Source organism: Triticum aestivum, chromosome 3B, assembly GCF_018294505.1.
Source record: "Triticum aestivum cultivar Chinese Spring chromosome 3B, IWGSC CS RefSeq v2.1, whole genome shotgun sequence".
Taxonomy (NCBI): domain Eukaryota; kingdom Viridiplantae; phylum Streptophyta; class Magnoliopsida; order Poales; family Poaceae; genus Triticum; species Triticum aestivum.
The window spans coordinates 469,704,389-469,725,054 of NC_057801.1; the positions used below are offsets into that span (position 1 = coordinate 469,704,389).

General features: G+C 55.3%; 2 protein-coding genes across 2 annotated transcripts; one reads left to right on the forward strand and one right to left on the reverse strand.

Moving 5' to 3' along the window:
• The first annotated feature begins 3,895 nt into the window (after positions 1-3,895).
• Positions 3,896-5,086, forward strand: LOC123065540 (late embryogenesis abundant protein 14). Its single transcript, XM_044488798.1, has 3 exons — positions 3,896-4,070; positions 4,152-4,625; positions 4,716-5,086. The coding sequence occupies exons 1-2, from the start codon at positions 4,011-4,013 to the stop codon at positions 4,524-4,526; spliced, it is 435 nt and encodes a 144-aa protein (XP_044344733.1). The 5' UTR covers positions 3,896-4,010; the 3' UTR covers positions 4,527-4,625; positions 4,716-5,086.
• A 202-nt stretch (positions 5,087-5,288) lies between these two features.
• On the reverse strand, positions 5,289-6,077 carry LOC123065541 (germin-like protein 1-2). The gene has a single exon (XM_044488799.1). The coding sequence runs from the start codon at positions 6,005-6,007 to the stop codon at positions 5,339-5,341; it is 669 nt and encodes a 222-aa protein (XP_044344734.1). The 5' UTR covers positions 6,008-6,077; the 3' UTR covers positions 5,289-5,338.
• Between the last annotated feature and the right edge of the window lie 14,589 nt (positions 6,078-20,666).

Here is a 20,666-nt window from a genome sequence, read left to right on the forward strand (position 1 = left end):
ACGACTATATTCGTACTTCAGAAAGGTTCTGAGTGATTCGGGTATTTTTCGGAGTACCGGAGAGTTACGGGAATTCGCTGGGGAGTATATGGGCCTTATTGGGCCATACGGGAATAGAGGAGAGAGGCCGAAAGGAAGGAGGCGCGCAGCCCCCCTCTGGTCCGTTGGGAGTAGGACTCCCCTTGGCGCGCCCCCTCCTAGGCCGGCCGCCCCCTCCCCCCTTGCTCCTTTATATACGGGGGCAGGGGGCACCTCTAGACACAACAACAATTGATCCTTTGATCTTTTAGCCGTGTGCGGTGCCCCCCTCCACCATAGTCCACCTCGATAATACTGTAGCGGTGCTTAGGCGAAGCCCTGTGTTGGTAGAACATAATCATTATCACCACGCCGTCGTGCTGACGAAACTATCCCTCAACACTCGGTTGGATCGGAGTTCGAGGGACGTCATCGAGCTGAACGTGTGTTAGAACTCGGAGGTGCCGTAGTTTCGGTGCTTGATCGGTCGGGCCGTGAAGACGTACAACTACATCAACCGCGTTGTTCTAACGCTTCCGCTTTCGGTCTACGAGGGTACGTGGACACACTCTCCCCGCTTGTTGCTATGCATCACCATGATCTTGCGTGTGCGTAGAATTTTTTTTCAAATTACTACGTTCCCAACAGGAAGGCCCAAAGAATGTCATGCAGCTGCGTGTCCGGCCCGCCCAGGACGAAAAGCCCATTTTCTGTCATGATTTTTTGTCATAGAAGTAGGAGCCCACCACATCTATGGTGATACCGGGTTTTGTCACAATTATCGTCATAGAAGTGTCATATGTATGACATAATTTTTTTCGTTCGGCCCAAAATGTCACGGATGTGTCTTTTTTTTGTAGTGTGTTCCTGAAGCAAAGGGTCGAAGCTCCCATGAACGTACCAACATGGTCTCTACAAATCACACCAACTGACCCAAACCCCTGCCTGGACACAGTAGCATCAACGTTCAGCTTTGCGTTGCCTGTCGGCGGGGCCAACCATCTCGGTGGTCTCACACTAGTTGGAGAAGTCGCCACTGGTAGCCTGGCGTTGATAATCTGCAACTCACCCGAATAGCTAGATATGAAATTGTTAACCAAATATGGTGAATGAAAAATGTTATCGTGAATAGCCTTCCGTCTGACTCCCGAGAGTGCCTATAGTGTTACTACTAAGCGATCGGAGAGCTCCTTCGTTAATATTTCATGCAGTGAAAATAGCCAATCCTTCGGGTTCTCCTCCCCTCTCTCTAGCATGTGCTGCACCAACTCATCAGGCGCCAGCGCCCAGACACTTGCCGCCATCGGGCATGAGATCAGCGCATGTTTCCAAGTGTCCATTGCCCCACATAATAGACAGGTGTCCTCCATCACCATGTGACGGTGTTTCAAGATTATTCCCGTCGGCATTGAGTGTTGGGCTAGACGCCACACAAACATCTTGAGCTTGGAGGGTACTTGCATATGCCAGATCATAGACCACTTGCTGGTTTCGCTGTGTTCATATGAAGTTCTACCCTCCTCATGCAACTTGCTTCGTCCTGAGTATCATACAATAAGCCGATCGCACACTGAATCTACCTCGATACTCTTCATGCCAAGCCCAAAAATCTTCAACACGGCGTGTGCATAGCGGAATCCTGAGGATTGCCTCTGCATCAAAGTGAGTAAACACAGTCCAGACCAAGTCCTCCTTCCAGCTTGCTGATGTAACATCTATGAGCTGTGCCACTCTATCCGGAGGGTTTGGAACAAGAGCTGTGATAGGGCGCTTGAAGCTGTCTCTTGGGTTCCAGTTGTGTTGCCATATATTCGTGGTTTCACCATCATCACTTCTGTGTATAACACCTTGTGCCAAGATATCTCGCCCATCCAAAATTGCCAGCCATATCTGGGATGGGTGCACTCCCAGTTCGGCCTGAAGCAAAGAGCAATCGAAAAGTAAACAACCTTGAGAATCCGGGCACTCAGAGATCCGCTATCTATTAGAGTCCGCCAGGCCTGCCTTGCTAGAAGTGCAATGTTGAATATCTCCATATCTCGAAACCCTAGACCTCCCAAATGCTTAGGCATGGTCATGATATCCCACGCCACCTAACTAGGTTTCCTCCTCCCTTGCTTGGAACCCCACCAAAATTGTCGGATGATAAAAGTGATACTGTCACATAGACCTCGTGGCAATATGAAGCAAGACATTGAGTAAACTGGGATTGCTTGTGCGATAGATTTAATCAACACTTCTTTACCAGCAATTGAAAGTAGCTTCTCCATCCATCATTTAATCTTTTCCCTAACACGATCCCAGAGATATTTAAACGTACCATTCTTCGAGTGGACGACATCAGTTGGCATACCAAGGTAGCGCTCACTCAAAGATTCATTGTGGACCTGCAAGTTGTTTTTGACAGTTCCCCTCAACTGTGCAGGACAACCCTTGCTGAAGAAAATTGAAGATTTCTCATTGTTGATCCTCTGTCCAGAAGCATTGCAATATGTATCAAGTAGGTTTGACACCTCAACTGATCCTTCCCCAATGGTCTTGAATAGCAACATGCTATCATCTGCAAACAGGAGGTGGTTAACGGTGGGAGCCGTAGGAGCCACCTGGACACCTATCAAAGACAACTTAGAACTTGATTTAAGGAGGCACGAAAGGCCCTCTGCTGCAATCAAGAATAAGTAGGGGGAGATCGGGTCTTCATGCCGGATACCTCGTGTAGGCTTAAAAGATCCAAGCTTTTCACCATTGAAACACACAGAAAATGAAACTGAAGAGACCATGCCCATGACAATATCTATCCAATGGTGATCAATACCCAGTTTTGTCATGATACCTTTCAGATAGGCCCACTCGAATCTATCGTATGCCTTCATCATGTCCCACTTTAAAGCATAAAAGCTGTTGGATTTGGCTCTTGACCGCTTCATACAGTGCAAACATTCATAAGCACATAAATGTTGTCTGTGATAAGCCTTCCAAGGACAAAAGCAAACTGTTCCTCGGGAATTATGCGGGCAAAATTGTTTTCAATCTATTCGATATCACTTTAGAGGCTATTTTATATAAAACATTGCAAAGACTTATGGACCAAAATTGAAGCATAATTGTTTTCAATCTCTCTCCATGGCTGCTGGTCGGCATGCTCTAGGCCAAAGCATACGCAAAGCCCAAGAAGGCCACGTACGAGCCACCAACCACACGCCCATCACCTAAAAAAAACCCGACCACACTCGAGTGAAGGAAGAAAAGGGCTCGATTTGGCGAATTCTCAGCCGCGTAAAAGTAACCGAGCCCATCACCAAGAGCGTTGGGCAGCAATATACCTAGCCATACCTCGGACCGGGCCAGGCTTCGGGCCGGGCCTAGCCAAGCCCGGGCCCAGCCCGGCGAGGCCATCGTGCCTGTTTTCTGGGCCCAAGCCCGGCCTGAACGTGTAAAAACCCGTCGGGCTCCGAGCCGGCCCGGCCCGACCTTCAGAAAAATGCAAAAACAACGGGCACAGGCTCGGCCTGACCATCGGGCTCAAAATCTAGGCCCGAGCCCGGCCCAGAGGAAGCGTCGGGCCGGGCCGGCCGTTCCGGACTTCCCATGGCCAGGTATAGGCAGCAGCATATATCTCACGCGCACCTACTCACCTCGATGCACGAGCCCATAACCCACCGTGTCCTCCTTCCTTCGTGTTTTTTTTTATTTCTTTTCTCCCGCTGCCTCAGTTTGAACCAGGCAAATGCGGACACCTGGGAACTCCCCGCTCTTCACAACGCGTGTCCTACCAACGTGGCGCCCATCTACATGCGTCTGCGCGCCACGTGCCCAGGCCTCTCTCCCAGCTCAACCGCTATAAAGACACCAGCCGATCAAGCTGCTCATCACAACAGCAAAGCATCCAGCATCGCCAACTTCCAAACCAACCTACGTTGTACACTTTTCGAGCCCTATCCAGTTTTTGCGTTCGTGCCGCTCGATCCTATCCTACCTTAGCTTGCGAAGACATGGCTTCTCGTCAGGATCAGGCTAGCTACCACGCCGGGGAGGCCAAGGCCCGCGCCGAGGTCAGTTTCGTGCTTGCTCCGCCCTGTCGGCGTGTCGGCTTTGACATGCACTCACACTGTGTTTTGGTGCGTGCGTTGCAGGAGAAGACGGGGTACGTCGTGGGCGCGGCGCAGGACAAGGCGCGGGAGGCCAAGGACACGGCGTCCGACGCCGCGGGCCGCGCCATGGGCAGGGGCGGCGACGCCAAGGAGGCGACCAAGGAGAAGGCGTACGAGGCCAAGGACGCGGCGTCGGACGCCACTGGCCGCGCCATGGACAAGGGCCGCGGCGCCGCGGAGGCCACCAAGGAGAAGGGCTACGAGGCCAAGGACAACGCGGCCGGCACCGCGCAGCAGACCGGGAGCTACATCGCCCAGACGGCCGAGGCCGCCAAGCAGAAGGCGGCCGGCGCCGCCCAGTACACCATCGACACCGCCCGTGCCGGCACCGAGCGGACCGGGAGCTACATCGGGTAGACGGCCGAGGCCGCCAAGCAGAAGGCCGGCGCCGCCGCGCAGTATGCCATGGACACCGCCGTCGCCGGCAAGGACAAGACCGGCAGCCTCCTCGTGCAGGTACATTGTTGCATTCTTGCTCGTAGTAATTAATCATTTCATCTTGCAACAGACGTTCTAAAGATGATCCTGTGTGGATTTTGTGTGCAGGCAGGGGAGACGGTGAAGGGCGCGGCTGTGGGGGCGAAGGACGCGGTGATGAACACGATCGGAATGGGCGGTGGCACCAACGGCAGCACGGACGTCCCCGCCAAGGATACCAGCACGTACAAGCCTGGGACCAGGGATTACTAATCGTGGCATTGTCAACCCGCCCCTGATGTATCTCTCTCTAAGCCATAGTTCAATTTCTATTTCTACGTGTCGATCTGTCGCCACTTTGTTTCTAAATTAGCTCACCTCGTGGAGCTGTTAACTTGTCAGGACCTAGACAAATGCCCAATGAGGCATCCCTGACTCCTCCCTTCCATGCTTGTTTCCGTGTTTCACAGTCTAATAAAGTTGGAATCGTACTCTCTTCATCTCTTGGCTAATCCTGTTCACAGTACTGCCATCCTGGTGAACTTAGTCATGAACTGTAATGCAGTGTGGCAATAACACGTCCTTTAATTCGTAACATACACAACCGTAACTTGTTCTTGTGAATATGCGCACACGGAGACACGGGAGACACATAAAACGATCTCAGAAGAGTCGGGTACAGAGACTAACAACAAACACACGGATACTGCAGTGGATTGCATTAGCAGCTGAACCCCCGCCAATATTCAGTGTCAGAAGCCGGCGAATTTGGATTTCATGGTGGTGACATCATCTTCGCCCATGAGGAAGGTCTTGGTGAGCACCTCCATCGGCATGGCCGGCTCGGTCGCGAAGAGCGCGAGCGTGGGCGTGACAAGGCCCGGCGACTGGGCGTCGAACATGGCCATGAACACGGCGTCCCCGGTGCCAACGTTGAGCTGGTAGTGCTGGAGGCCGCGGGGCACGACGTAGAGCTCGTTCTCCTTCACCACCTTGGTGAAGAGCCGGTTGGTCGCCGAGGTGAACCCGACCATGACCTCGCCCTTGAGCACCAGCACGAGCTCCGAGCCGCGAGGGTGCGAGTGCGGCGGGTTGAGGCCGCCCACGGCGAGGTCGGTGCGCGTGATGGAGAGGCCCAGCGTGTTCAGGCCCGGGAAGACCGACACGGTGGCGCGCGTGGAGTTGACGCCGAAGGGGTTGGTGTCGGTTCTGGGCGCGGCGACCATGGCGTCGGAGAAGAAGTCGTCGTCCTCCACCGTCGACGGCGCCTTGCAGGGGAACCCGTCGACCGCCGTGGCGGCCTTGAGGTCGGCCACGCAGAAGTCCTGGAGCGGTGGCGGGTCCGAGAGGACGCCGGGCGCCGCGGCGAGGGCCACCGCGAGCAGCAGCACGTGGAGCATCACGTCGCGAGCCGATGCCATCAGGCGTGCGTACGTATATCGATCCTAGGCTCGTAGCTTACGCGAGTTGCTCCCCGGCCTGGTGTTTGGTTCCGTGGAATGGCAATGTGATCTTGGTGGTGACATTGTCGTGCAGCTCGTTCACTATAAATAGATCGCGATGAACGCAGCATCCAGATGCACGGGGAATGATTGATTGACCGATGCTGTTGCAGGCGGTTTACTGGGTCGTAAAGTGCGTGCATGGCAGCCAGTGAGGAACCCAACCAATGATAACGGGCGGAAGGGGCTATGTTGATCGTCGTCAGCGTTTGTCGCTGTCGAGATCATGACAACATTGGGCCCCGTATGGGACTTACTCAGATTTCCCGCAGCGACGGGTTCTGTGCGGCGCGGCGCAGGTGCCGAATGGCAAATGCCAATCGGGTGCGGTGCTCTTCGAATCAAGCTGCTGCGATGTCTGCTGCTTCCATTTGTGGTGCGCTGGTGACACACACACACCTCCTGGCTGGGAAATGGCCGGTCCACTTGTTAAATGTTAAGTATGGGTGCGGCTACCTCCTGTCATCATGTGGGCTGCGGTGCTCGGGCAGGGGGACCAAGGCGCAATGAAATACGGACATCTCCAAGTGGAGAGTGGAGACCCAAAACCTGCCATATTTTCGTAATCACTAGTTAAGAGTGTTCCTTTGTAAATTCATTCCCGTCTTCTTCGGTGATGACAACTGGCGCGTTGTATGCGTGATGTTTGTCACAATCTGTGAGTTTTGAGCTTTTTAGATTCACTTAAAACATTCTACTTCCTCCGTTCCTAAACATTTGTTTTTCTAGAAAACTCAACGAGTGACTACATGAGCAAAATGAGTGAATCTACACTCTAGATATGTCTATATACATCCGTATGGTGTATGTGGTAGTCCATTTGAGATCTTTAAAATGATAAATATTTAGGAACGGAGGGAGTATCATCTAAGCCGTGCGTCTTGGTTCACAGTGCGATCAAGATCTTTGACAAGACTCTGGCTACGCGACTTGCTGCGGATCTTCCTTCCATTGTGGGAAACCACCAGAGCACGAAAATCGTGCGGACGATCGATCCACGATAACTTCATGCTCGTCCAATGCACGGCACGGAGGCTACACGCCCTGCGGGACCCGACCATTATGCTCAAGCTTGACATATCAAAGGCGTTTGACTCGGTGCAATGGCCATTCCTACTAGAAGTGCTACGCAAGGCCGATTTGGTGAGCGATGGATCACGTGGATCTGTGGAATGCTGGCAAGCACATCAACAAGAATCATGGTCAACGGTACGCCGGGGCGGCCAATATGCAACACCGTGGGCTGGAGGCAAGGTGCACCGTTATCCCCAATGCTATTCATCCTTATCATGGAGCCCCTACACCGCATGTTTGAGCTCGCGACCGCTAGGGGCTTGCTAGCTCCATTGGCAAGAACCGGGCTGCGTCACCGCCTCTCGATGTTTGCCGACGACGTAATGATCTTCCTCAAGACAAATGAGAGGGATTTGAACACCTGCGCATCACTTCTTACTCTGTTTGGAGAGGCATCAGGCCTCCGCGTCAACCTTGCCAAAAGCGCGGTCTATCCTATACGATGCTCTGCCGAGACCATGGAAATAGTGGAGCGAGCACTTGGGTGCCCGAGAGGTGCCTTCCCGTGCAAGTACCTTGGGTTGCCGCTCACCCTCAGGAAGCAGATCCATGTTCAGTTATCAGGCCTTGTGGATCAACTTGCGACGGCATTGCCAAAGTGGAAAGCAACAAAGATGCCAAAGAGTGGAAGAATGCTCCTTGTACAATCAGTGCTATGTGCGATTCCGCTACATGCGATGATGGCACTCGACCTCCCACAAAAGACAATCTCAGCAATGAACAGAATATGCCGCAGTTTCCTTTGGTGCGCGGAGGCAAATTCGTCCGACGGCAGCTGCGCGGTTGCTTGGGATTCGGTATGCGCCCCCAAGTGGGCGGGTGGACTAGGCATCCCCAACCTAGGATGGATGAACAAAGCGGTGCAAGCAAGGTGGCCTTGGTTACAACGATCGGACGCAACACGACCATGGGCAGAATTTGACATCACGGTGCCAAAAGCCTCAACACAAATCTTCAACGCGACTGCTCGTTGGACTCTAGGGGATGGAAATACATCACTCTTTTGGGAAGATAGATGGCTCGAAGGACACCGGATCGGAGAGATCGCACCCTTGGCATACATGCGAGTCAGGAAGAGAATAAGAAGAACATGCACTGTTTCCCAGGCGCTTCTGAACCACAGTTGGGTCACCCAAGTGAGCCCAGAGGTCACTTCTGAATCGTTACGCGAGTACCTGCAGTTGTGGACAATGATCCAAAGAGTCGAGCTTGACCCAACACAGAGCGATGCCATCTCTTGGTCATGGGAAGCAAGCGGATGCTACTCAGCGCGGACTGCCTATGCAGCCAAGTTTTGGGGCCGGCAGGTCGTCCCCACGGCTGAATTCACATGGAAATCAAGGGCACCGGCGCCATGTCGCTTCTTCACATGGCTTGCAATCCAGGACAGGTGCTGTACGTCCGATCGGCTAGCTAGACGTGGACTGGATCATCAAGACTGCTGCCCAATGTGCAGCCAAGAAGAGGAGAGCATAAACCACGTTCTACTTCAGTGTGTCGTCGCACGGGAAGTGTGGACGGCGATCTGCCATCCCTTGCGCAAGCCGGAGTGGATACCTACTACGATTGAAAGCCTCGGGGCATGGTGTCAAGGCAAGGGAGGAAGAAGGCATGCCGAAAGAGATGCAAATGCAATCATCATTCTAGGGCTATGGCAGATATGGAAGCACCGCAACTCTATCGTTTTTGACTGAGCCACACCTTCAAAGAACAGGATCATACAAGCATTCATACGAGAGGGCCGTATATGGAAGCAAGCGGGCATACTACGAGGAGACATGGACGCTTTCTTTGCGGAAGTGGAGGAGTGGACAGTGGAGCGTAGGTAGACATAGGAGAGAGAGGTGGAGGGTGGAGTCAGTGTGCAGTGTATATATGTAATCTGTAACGCTAACGTGGACGGGCTCTTTACCCCGATTCCTTCTTTGTAATATAGTACGCACACTCGTGCGTATTCGAGAAAAAAAAAGAAAAGAAAATCATGAATCATTTTCATCGTTGCGTTTGTCACATGAAGATCTATGAGCCGACTCCCATGTTCACAGGTTTGGATGATGTAAAAAAACATAAACAAAAAAAAAAGCTGGAACGGAAAAAGGGAAACCAGAAGCACAACTACGCTTCACACAGAGGCACATTTTGTGCTTCACTTCCTTTAGAAGCACATTTTTTTCACACGGAAACACAAGTTTACTTCACGTGATGCACAATGGTGTTTTTCACTTTTTGGGAAGCATGCAGAGGCACATCTGTACTTCATGCAGTGCAAAATTATGCTACTCACTTGTTGGGAGCACAGTTTGTGAATACTTTTCACTTTTCGAGAAGCACATTTTGTGTGCTTCACCACAAAACACAGTTGTGCTTCAAACGATGTGCTTCAGGCGGGAACAAGAAAAAAAAGGAAAATATTTTCTTCAAAAACTTTAGGGAAAACCAAGAAAAATTCAACAAAGAACAGAGAAAATCGTATTGTCTGGACCAACATGCCTCCTCAAAGGCCCAAACTATCCATATTTGTCTAGGCTATCTAGACCGTCATAAGGGAGTTCCTTCTTTTTTGAGGCAAATAAGGGAGCTCCAATTGGGGTGCTTCAAGCCCAGGGATGCTCCCTGGCGCCCACACGGCAACCCTGATGGGTCGATCCATGTAGAGCAACATAGATCACATTTTATTTCCTCCGGGTTCGCTCTATCGCATTTGGAAACAAGAACGAAAAAATTACGAGTTCAAAAATTTCATGGACTTTTAAAAATGTTCATGATTTAGAAAAAAAATCATCGATTTGAAAAAGGTTCATCAAAATTGAAGAAAAGTTCATCAAATTTGAAAAAAATCATCGAATTTGATTTTCTTTTATACAATTTCAAAAAAAGTTCATCAAATGAAAAAAAGTCATTTATTTGAAGAAAAACTTCACGTATTTGTAAACAATTCATCGAACTGGAAAGAAGAAAAAATAAAAATGAAAAATGAAAAATAAAAAAGGAAAACAAAAGAAGAAAAAAGGAAAAAGTAAAAGTAAAAGAAGAGAAAAGTTGAAGGTTATTTGATCCCGATGGGTGTAGGGGAGGTTACACTAGTGTGTTGGGAACCGTTGCATGGAAAACAAAAAAAAATCTACCCACACGCAAGATCTATCTATGGAGATGCATAGCTACAAGTGGGGAGAGTGTGTCTATGTACCCTCGTATACCGTTAAGCGAAAGCGTTTATCAACGCGGTTGGTGTAGTCATACACTTTCATGATCCGCCCGATCAAGTACCAAACGTACGACAGCTCCGCGTTCAGCACACGTTCAACTCGTTGACATCCTCACCTTCTTAATCCAGCAAGACACGCGAAGTAGTAGATGAGTTCCAGCAGCATGACGGCGTGATGACGGTGATGATGCAATTATCTCCGCATGGCTTGGCCGAGCACTACGAATATATGACCGAGGATGAACTAGAGGGAGAGGGGCACCGCACACGGCTAGGGAATCGTGATGTGTGTTGGCCCTCTCCCCCCTCTCATATATATAGGTGGAGGGCTGAGAGGAGGCAACCCTAGAGCGCCCCCCACTGGCCGGTGGCCGCCCTAGATGCCTGCATAGCCTCCCCTTCCATATTTGGACATGAGGGAAGGGAAAGGGCGCCCCCCTTCCTTTCCCTCCCTGTCGGTGTCAAAACTGGCGGATCTCGGGTAGGGGGTCCCGATCTGTGCGTCTAGGCTGATGGTAACAGGAAGCAAGGGACACAGATGTTTACCCAGGTTCGGGCCCTCTCAATGGAGGTAAAACCCTACTTCCTTCTTTATTAATATTGAAGATATGGGTAGTACAAGAGTAGATCTACCACGAGATCGTAGAGGCTAAACCCTAAGAGCTAGCCTATGATGGTATGATTATAATTGTGATCGGCCTTCTAAGGACCAACCTCTCCGGTTTATATAGACACCGGAGAGGGCAAGGGTTTACATGGAGTCGGTTACAAGGAAGGAAACACAATATCCGGATCGCCAAGCTTGCCTTCCACGCCAAGGAGAGTCCCATCCGGACACGGGCCGAAGTCTTGAGTCTTGTATCTTCACGCTTCAATAGTCCGGACGATGTATACAATCCGGCTGTCCGGATACCCCATTATCCAGGACTCCCTCAGTAGACCTTGAACCAGACTTCAATGACGATGAGTCCGGCGCGCAGTCTTGTCTTCAGCATTGCAGGGCGGGTTCCATCTCCGAATACTCCAAAGTAATTATCGAGCACTCAAACCGTGTCCGGATCTGCAAGATGATCTTCACATACCATTGTAGGGAACATAGCATAAATCTGATCCGCTGGCCATCTTCGTATGTCGTGCCCTTGCATCTTGGCCTGGTCCAACGCGAACCGGCGTTTCTTGCCCCACCTCGACTCGTGTTGCGAGGCGGTTTTATTGGCACGTCTCGTCGAGGTAGAGATCGTGTTCCTCTTATTACGGGATCTTCCATTAATATGGGCGTGCATGACCCCACGACGACTGTTAGTATAACTCCGTGTGTTTTTAGATAAGCCTCAAGCGGTCAAGCTGAGGACTCTTGATATTCATCCCCTTTATAAAGGGGTCGAGGCCTATGCCTCTTTTCTACCTCCCTCGCACCTTCTCACACCTCAAGCTCCAACGCCCAAGACCTAAGCCCAAACACCCCAAATCCTCCAATATGTCCGGATCCAACCTTCAAGGCCGGTGGGTGGCCTCCTTGATCCAAGAGGAAGACATTGCGAAGCTTAGGGAGGTCGGATATCTGACCGCCGACATCTGGCACAGGCTTCCCACTCCAGGGCAGGTCATTCCTACACCGAAGCCCAATGAGTGCGTTGCATTCGTTCCTCACTTCCTCCGTGGTTTGGGCCTCACCCTCGATCCTTTTGTGAGGGGGCTCATGTTTTATTAGGGGTTGGATTTTCATGATCTGGCTCTGAACGCCATCCTCCATATCTCGTCGTTCATTATAGTGCGCGAGGCCTTCCTCCATGTCACCCCACACTTCGTCTTATGGCTTAAGACCTTCAATGTGAAGCCGAAGATGATCGAGGGGCAACATGTAGAGTGCGGAGGTGCCGTAATAAGAAAGAACGTCGATGCCCCATGGCCAGAGGGTTCTTTCCCAGAAGTATCTGATGTATGGCAACGGAGGTGGTTTTATGTCACGGCTCCCAGAGGCACAAAGTGGGTGGCCGCCCCCGAGTTCCGCTCGGGCCCTCCATCACAACTAGCGTCTTGGACTGATGTAGGACAGAATTGGGGGCCCACTGGCGATGTACCAGTACTGTAGAGCCGTATCCGGGAGCTTCTTGAGAGGGACATAAATCTTGTTAGCATAATGCAAGTGATGTTAATCCAACGTATGTTGCCGTGTCAATGCCGGCCTCTCCGGATGTGGGAGTTTAATCCAGAGGGTCCGCGGACTGTTAAGCACTTCTTCGGCTCAAAGGGATGTGCAAATTGTTCTTCAGACCGAAAGTAGAGTGTCCGGACACCACCGAGGATGCGGGCCTAAGCTGCAATCGCCCAGATACCCAAGTAAGTAACCTTGATACCGGATACCTTGTTTTGTATCTGTCATAATTGTTTATTCTAAAAATCATCCGTGGCCAGGAATGGCTTAGCAAGGCGGAGAGAATCAGGTGTCTGGCGCCACTTCCCGAAGCCCGCCTGGTCCCACCATGGCCAAGATGCTTGACCGGGTACTCAGCAGAATGCCCTCAGGGAAGGACAAGGGGAAGAACAAAGAAACCGAACTCCACATGCTACGCATTCGAACCGGGGGAATTGTTACCTCCCCTAAGGAGGATAGTCGGGAAAGGGAGGCTAAGGCCTCCTCCCCGCGCGGGAAGAAGAGGGCTGCCTCCGAAAACTTGGAGGCGTGTCGGGGGTTGGATGCGACATAAGCCAAAGGATGGCTTATCATGGTGGGAGCGAGTAGAACATCGCCGGTGCCTGGAAGTGGGATGAGGCGTAGCCACGAACGTTGGCGTACTTTACCCAGGTTCGGGGCTCTCCTAGGAGATAACACCCCTAGTCCTGCTTTGCGGGGTCTCCGCATGATCACTAAGGCACAAGTGATACAATGGTGCTCCTCGAGATGTGTGCTAGAGGTAGAAGGAGGCAAGGCTAGCTCTCTTCCTGCTCTAGGGGGGTGGCTAGTTCTAATGGAGTGGGAACCCTTTGCATGGGTGGCCTGGGGGGGTTTATATAGGCCTACCCCCCAGGGGTATAATGGTAATCTGGCCGGCTGCTAGACCCGGCTGTTAGTGTCTCCAGTCTCCGGCTTCTTCGCCGACCGCCGGGGCCCGCCACCTGGTGGGCCCTGCCGACTGGTTGGTGGCTGTTCACTGTAGCCGTGTCTTCAGTGACGGGGGCTTGGTCATCTTAGCGTGGCTACAGTCCCACCGCCTGGTGGGAGGACACTGTAGCCACACCTGGTCTTATCAGCTTAATGGCATGCTCGCCTCGAGACAAGGGACGACCGCCTGCTGGAGGCCGGCCCCTCTCTGATCCGCCTGGTCGGGCTTCCGCCATCTTCCTTAGGGTGACTGTCCGATAGGGCCCGCCTCTGGCAGGCCGTACCGACAGGCCGTCGTGGGGAACAGGGCTCCGCCTGCTCGGAGCAATGTCAGGGTAGATAAGGCACAGTGCTCCGTCGTGCGAAGATCTCCGTCTGTATCAAGCACTGTAGCCACGCCCGTCTCGAGCGTTGGAGGCGACGTGCTTCACTTTAGCCATGCTTTCTCTTGTACTCTCGATGGGAGCTCGGCCGCCCCGTAGTCGTGAGGTAGCCGCCTGCCTGTAGTCGCCCTCTCTGGAGGGCGGCCGCCAGGAGCCGGCTCACTCGGAGCGTCGTAGTCTTGGGTCGACCGCCCTCTGGCAGCCGGCCGCTGAGCCAGCCGGCCTCAAAGGGCGGAGCTTCGGCTTGGGGCCCAGCTAGGCGGAGCTGGCCCAAAAGTCTTGATAAAGCATGGGACTCGCGTGAGCCTACCCGTGGCCCATTACTTCGACAGTAGTCCCCGAAGCCGGTGAGGCGCCGCGGTCGAGGGGCTGCGAAGCCTCAGCGGCTTCCACCCTCACCGGGCTCCGGGAAGGTGCCGGTCTGCTTTGCCGCCAGCCTAGCAGGCGGAATTCGTACTGTTGGTTTTTTGAACTTCAGGGCGGGAGTTTAGGTGGCGTGCCTGCTAAGCTTCCCAGGCTGCCGCCCGCCACGGACGCGCCACGCGGCGCGCGTCAGCCGGGTCAGCCTGCTACCCCACGTTTCGGACGAGACGTGACATAGGGCCGGGCCCACCACTACCGTGACTCGGCGACCGGGCGGATCCACTGTGCCGAAGGGGGCGATTGCATTTCCCATGATCTTTTACAACATGGTAAATGCATGCGGGAAACGGGGGGCCGAGGGGACGTGGGCGCAGTTAATCCCACAACCCCACGTCCCGTCCCCTCGGCTTCACAGCCCGGGCGCTATAAGTAGGGAGGGGGGAAGGTGCGGCAGAGCTCTCGCGCCCCCTCCCACTCATCTTCTTCATCTTCTCATCCTCCGCTCCTGCTGCCGCTGCAACGCCGCCACCGTCGCCCACCGCCGGCGCGTTTCTCCTCTTTGTGCCGCCAGCCGGAGCCATGGGCGACTGGGACGGATCAACGGTGATCAAGGATCACATCTCCTTCCTCCGCGACACGCGCCGGATGCCCAGCGCGGCCTTCATCAAGGCGCGGGTGCCGCCGGAGACGGAGATCTCGCCGGTGCCGCAGGAAGGCGAGTGGGTCGTCTTCCGCTCGCATTTCCTGCGCGGCTTCGGCCTCCCGGCGAGTGACTTCTTCCGCTCCTTCCTCAACTTCTATAATCTTCAACATCACCACCTCACGTCCAACGTCGTGACTCTGCTTTCCGCCTTCGTCACGGCGTGCGAGGGCTACCTCGGCATCCTCCCCACAATCGAGCTGCGGGGAGCATTCTTCTATGGAAAGCTCGGCACCTCCGCCAAGGAGATGGCGGCCGAGTGCGGGGGCTTCGTTGCCGTGCGCCGGCCGGCGAAGCGGAATGCCTTCCCCATCATCAAGCTGGCGCAGTCGGTGAAGATGTGGTAGCAGTCCTATTTCTAGTCGAGAACGTGGACCCGGCTGCCGACTTCCTCAACCTGCCGGCCTACGAGGCCGGCCCTCCTACCGGAGCTCGCACTTCCTGGAAGTAAAAGCCTAAGCCGGTGTTGGCGGATGCGGCGGCCGCCATTGGCCGACTCCGAGTGCTCCAGGAGGCGAAGGGCCTCGTAGCCTCCGACCTCCTCATTGCCTTCGTCGAGCGCCGGGTCCTCCCGCTCCAGAGCCGCCCTCATCTGATCTTCCGGATGGGCGGACATTGCGATCTGTGCCGGCTGTGCATGAAGGGGATGACGCCTGCCGAAGTTTCATAGATGGTGAACGAGATCTCCGACCTCAAGGTGTCGGAGGTGGAGTGGCAGTACGGGAAGCGGCCATACTCCCGCCACAACCCTCCCCCGACTGTAAGTCTCTTCACTTGGTCTTTGGAACCGTTTCCTTCAGCTTCGTTTCTCTTTATGACGCCACCCTCCTTGGTTGCAGATTTATATGTCCGAGGCGACGGCCGCCCTCCTGGGGCCGGGCGATGCCCTCCAGGCGGACAGGGCGGAGAGCGATCTGGATGACCCCGATTTGGGGGCAGCCGCCCTGGTTGACGACGCGACAGGCGACGTGGGCAGAACGGACGGCGGTAGTGGAGCAGGCGGCTCCGAGGGAGGCGGCGGCGTGGAGGCTTGGCCTGACGACGACGAAGATGAAGATGAGCCGCGCCCTGCCCGAACCTCCGCCACCACCGGCGCCGGCCCCTCTTCTAGACCACCCGCTCAAGGCGGCAAGCACAAGCGGAAACAGGGTGCTATCCTGTTCGGCAGCGCTCCGAAGAAGCCCAAGAACCCAGCTGCGGCAACCAGGCAGAAAGAAACCACCGACCAAGGCAGCCTAGTATCAGAGGCGGCCGAAGGTGCCTGTTATGGTGTCGGCGTAAGTATCCTCCCTTCACTCCTTGTATTTTTTGTCATTCTGGTGTGAAAGCCTTCCGACTTGTTTTCTTGTTTCAGGGCCCCGCTGACCCTCGAGAAGTCGGGCGCCGCCTCGGTCCTCAGGTCGGCAACGACCTCCTCGACCAGTCGGCGCATCGACCCAGCTGCCGACCTCCGGGAGGTGACATAGCGGAACACGCGGGAGGCGTGCGAAGAAGAGGCCGACCGCCTGGCTAGGGAGCAGGCGGCCTTGTCCGCCGCGTCCGCCGAGAGGGCGCTGGCGCAGGCAGAAGCTCAGGCCATGGAGAGGGAGCAGCTCGCGGAGGCCGCACGCCGCCAAGAGCCGCTGCTTGCGGCGCCCCTGAATACCGCGCTGCCTCCGCCTGAATTCGAGGCAACGGCCGGAGGAGCAGGCAGCGACTACCCGATCCAGGAGCGGGAAGGCGGCGACGTGGCCATGCCGGACGTCTTTGTGCCGCCACCCCCCGCCCCCGCCAGCCAGCGAGCCGCGGGACGAGCAGCCGGTGGCGCCGCCGGTCGTAAGTACGGTGGTGACGGACCTGATCCCTGCGGTCCGTCAACCCGCGCGCCGCCGTATGGAGAAGGCGGCCTCAGCGCCGTGGCCACAGGCAGTTGGCGCCGCAAGCTCGTCGGCCCCTGATACCGAAGCGACCAGCGCCACACCCATCGGCTGGATACACGGGGGCGGGACTGGCACCCTGAACCAGGCGTCTCTTGACGTCCAGGCCAAGCTCCGGGCGGAGGGGGAGGCCCTTAGGCGCTGCAACGAGGCCTACTTGGAGTCGCACACTGCCATCCGCGTAAATTTCCTTGGCTCTTTTTCTTCGAATGAATGATCTTTTTTGCTTCTCTTGTGGGGGCGCACAAGCGCACCCACTGGGTGTAGTCCCCAAGTTCCGGGCCGGCTGCTGAGCAGGCGGGTTGGAACTTCATCTTGCGACTGTCGACTGCTGACTTCTTTTGATGTCTCTTCTGCAGGATTATCACAACTTCCGCGCGACTGCATACAAATCCAAGGTCCGGGAGCTGGAGGTGCAGACGGCCCATCTGGCCGAGAGCCGGCGTAAGTTTCCTTCTTCCTTCTTCGCGGGGGCGCGCTGGCGCACCCGCGGGCTGTAGTCCCCGAGGTTCGGGCCGACTGCTGAGCAGTCGGGCCGAATCTCCTCGGTTTTTTCTTTCCTTTGCAAACTGCTTCTTTTCCGCGGGGGCGCGCGGGCGCACCTGCAGGCTGTAGTCCCCGAGGTTCGGGCCGACTGCTGAGCAGTCGGGCCGAATCTCCTTGGTTGTTTCTTTCCTTTGCCTCGTCCGCTTGACTGATACTTTCTCCTTCTTTTTCTTTCTTCAGAGGCCAATGCCGCCCTGCAGCAGCAGCTGGGCGAAGCCAACACCGCCCTGCGTGGCAAGGAGGCGGAGTGCAGCAAGCTGGCGGAGGAGCAGGACCGCCTGGTCGCCCAACTTGCCGAGCAGACGGAAACCCTCAAGGCGGCCCAGCTAAAGGCGGAGACGGTGGAGACCAGCCTCCTCACCGAGTTTGAGGTCGAGCACTCCGCCTGGGCCGACAAGGACGTCCAGGTGACGGCTTGCTTCAGCAGCATCGAAGACTTGGTCGATGGTAAGCCTTCTTTTCTCGGTTTTTTGTATTGAGCTGTCGGCCTTTGCTTATAAGCTTGGCCTTTTTCTTCTTCTGCCAGGACAGATTTCTTCCCGGGCCATGTTGTGGCCGCGATCCAAATGATCGAGGCCCATCGCGAGGAGCGAAGGGCGGAGGGGGCGCAGATTGCCGCAGACGCCCCGCGGACTCTTGGCGAACAGGTCCTCAGCATTCAGGCCCGGCTTCGGCCTGCTCACCGCTTGCTGCGCCACCTCTAGCGCATCGGAGCCCAGGCGGTCTCCGCCCTCTGGCCAGGCTTGCCGGCTCCATGCACCCCAAGTCGGACTGCCGACTGGCTGGAGGTGGCGGCCGGCCGCCTGGAAGCCTAGAAAGGCTCAGCAGCCCGGGCAGGGGCGCGCCGGGCCTTGGAATTCGTCAAGGCGTGGTACCCTGGGCTAGATCTAGCCCAGTTAGCCACATTCCGGCTGGAGGCGCAGGAGGAGCTTGTGGCGGTAGAAGCTGAGCTTGTCAACAGGGCGGCGGCGATCGCCGACTTCACCGACACCAGTGTCTTTGTCCCGGAGGTGGTCGAGGAAGGCGGTGAAGCTCCGCACGAGTGGATTGGGTTAAACCCGAAGGACAGCGAGGATTCGGCCGAAGTCATCGACTCCAGCGACGAAGGGAAGGGCGGGGAGGAGGACGGAGAGGAAGAGGAGGAGGAAGACGAGGAGAGCGATGTCGACATGCCGGAGGTCGGGGCGGACAGTCAGCCCCAGCCCGACAGGGCCTCAAGCAACGAGCCGCGCGCCGAGGTGCCGCCCGCCACTGGAGGTGGCCAGGCGGGGACCGACCAGCCACCCGTTCCTCCGACGGATGCCAGCGACTCCGTCCTCCAGTCCTCCGTCGCCCTGCCTGCTGCTGGCGATCCCTCCGTCCAGACGGAGCCGCCTGCCGCGCCAGGTGGTGCGGCCGACTCCAGCGTCCAGCCGGAGTCCTTGGCCACACTAGTCGGCACCATCCAGCCGGATCCTTCTGCCCCGTCGGCCGGCAGCGCCCAGCCGGAGCCTTCTGCCCCGCCAGCCGGCACCGTCCAGCCGGAGTCTTCCGCTACTCCTTAGGGCTTATCTGCTTTCCGCTTGTCGTTCTGAATTTTTTTTGTTAAATTCGCGCAATTCCACCCTCGGGGTGTATGTCAAAACTCTGTTTGAATGCTGGCTGGAGGCCTTTATCTGTGTAAATATTTATCATTGCTCTTGCTTGCTGTGGCGACCTCCAGTCTTTTTCCCTTTTTCTCCTTGGCTATTTTCCCTTGCTGCTAACCCTTTGCCTTTGCTTTCACCAGCCGGCCGGCCGCTCTGCGGACCGTGGCTGACTTGAGCATTCTAGCCATTGGTGAGGGGGCTAGGGCTTAGCCATTCGGAGTTTTTTGGTAATAGAGGCAGAGGCCGGCCATCTGGCTGCCAAGCAGCCAGGCGGCTAAGTGCGATGCCGCCCTCTAATATATGCGTGCTTTCCCTTAGTCGTTCTTTTGTGTGGGGCACCTCTTTGCAACCTTTGCTCGCCATGCAGTTGCTCTGCGAGCTGTGGCTTCTGACAAAGGGAGTTTTTGGTGCCGGCACACTACTTGTCCGGCTGTAGGAGGCGGCATATTGTAGAAGGCGGCGAGGCTCCGGGCCGACTGGTCGGACCCGGTGCCAGGCGGAAAGGATAGACTACACATTCTCATGCATATGACGCATATCATATAGATAAAAAAGGGGGCAGTCCTCGAGCTCTTCTCGGGGGACCCGGAGTCTTTATACATAGTACAAAGGGTAGCGTGATACATACTGCTTTCAACTATAAAACCTTCGGAGGAGGTTTGCGTTCCATGGCCTCTCCGTCTCCTTGCCTAAATCATCCCTCTTGCACGCTCTGGGCTTCTGGGCATCAATCAGATAGTAGGCATCGTTTCCCAACACCTTACTGATGATAAAAGGGCCTTCCGAAGGTGCCGAGAGCTTGTGTTGTCCGGCTGTTTGCTGGATCAGCCGGAGCACAAGGTCTTCCTCCAGGAAGGACCTTGGCTTCACTTTGCGGTTGTAGTATCGGCGCAGACTCTGCAGGTAGATGGCCGACCGGCTGAGTGCCAACAGCCGACCTTCCTTCAGCAAGTCGACACCGTCTTCTCGTGCCTCCTTGGCATCCGTCTCGGTGTACATGGTGACTCTTGGGGAGTCAAACTCAATATCTGTCGGGATGACGACTTCGGCACCGTAGACGAGGAAGAAAGGCGTGAAGCCTGTTGACTTGTTTGGAGTTGTGCGCAGGCTCCAGAGGATGGCCGGCAGCTCGTCGAGCCAACAGCCGGCCGAGCACTCCAAAGGCTCGACCAGTCGGGGCTTGAGGCCGGACAAAATGAGGCCGTTTGCTCGTTCCACTTGGTCGTTTGACTGTGGGTGGGCAACAGACGCCTAGTCCAGACGGATGCCCTGTGTTGCACAGAAACGAGCCAAGGCCCCCTTGGCGAAGTTGGTGCCGTTGTCGGTGATGATGCTGTGTGGGATGCCGTATCACGTGGTGATGTCGGTGATGAAAGTCACGGCAGTCGGCCCATTCAGCTTCTTGATTGATTTTGCCTCTATCCACTTGGTAAACTTGTCCACAGCAACAAGCAAGTGAGTCATGCCACCGCGGGCCGTCTTGAATGGTCCCACCATATCCAATCCCCATACAGAAAAGGGCCAGGCTATGGGAATGGTCTTGAGTGCAGAAGCCGGCAGGTGTGGCTTGAAGCGGAACCTCTGGCACCCTTGACACTTCTAAACTAGCTCTTTTGCCTCTTCCAAGGCGGTCGGCCAGAAGAAACCATGACGGAAAGCC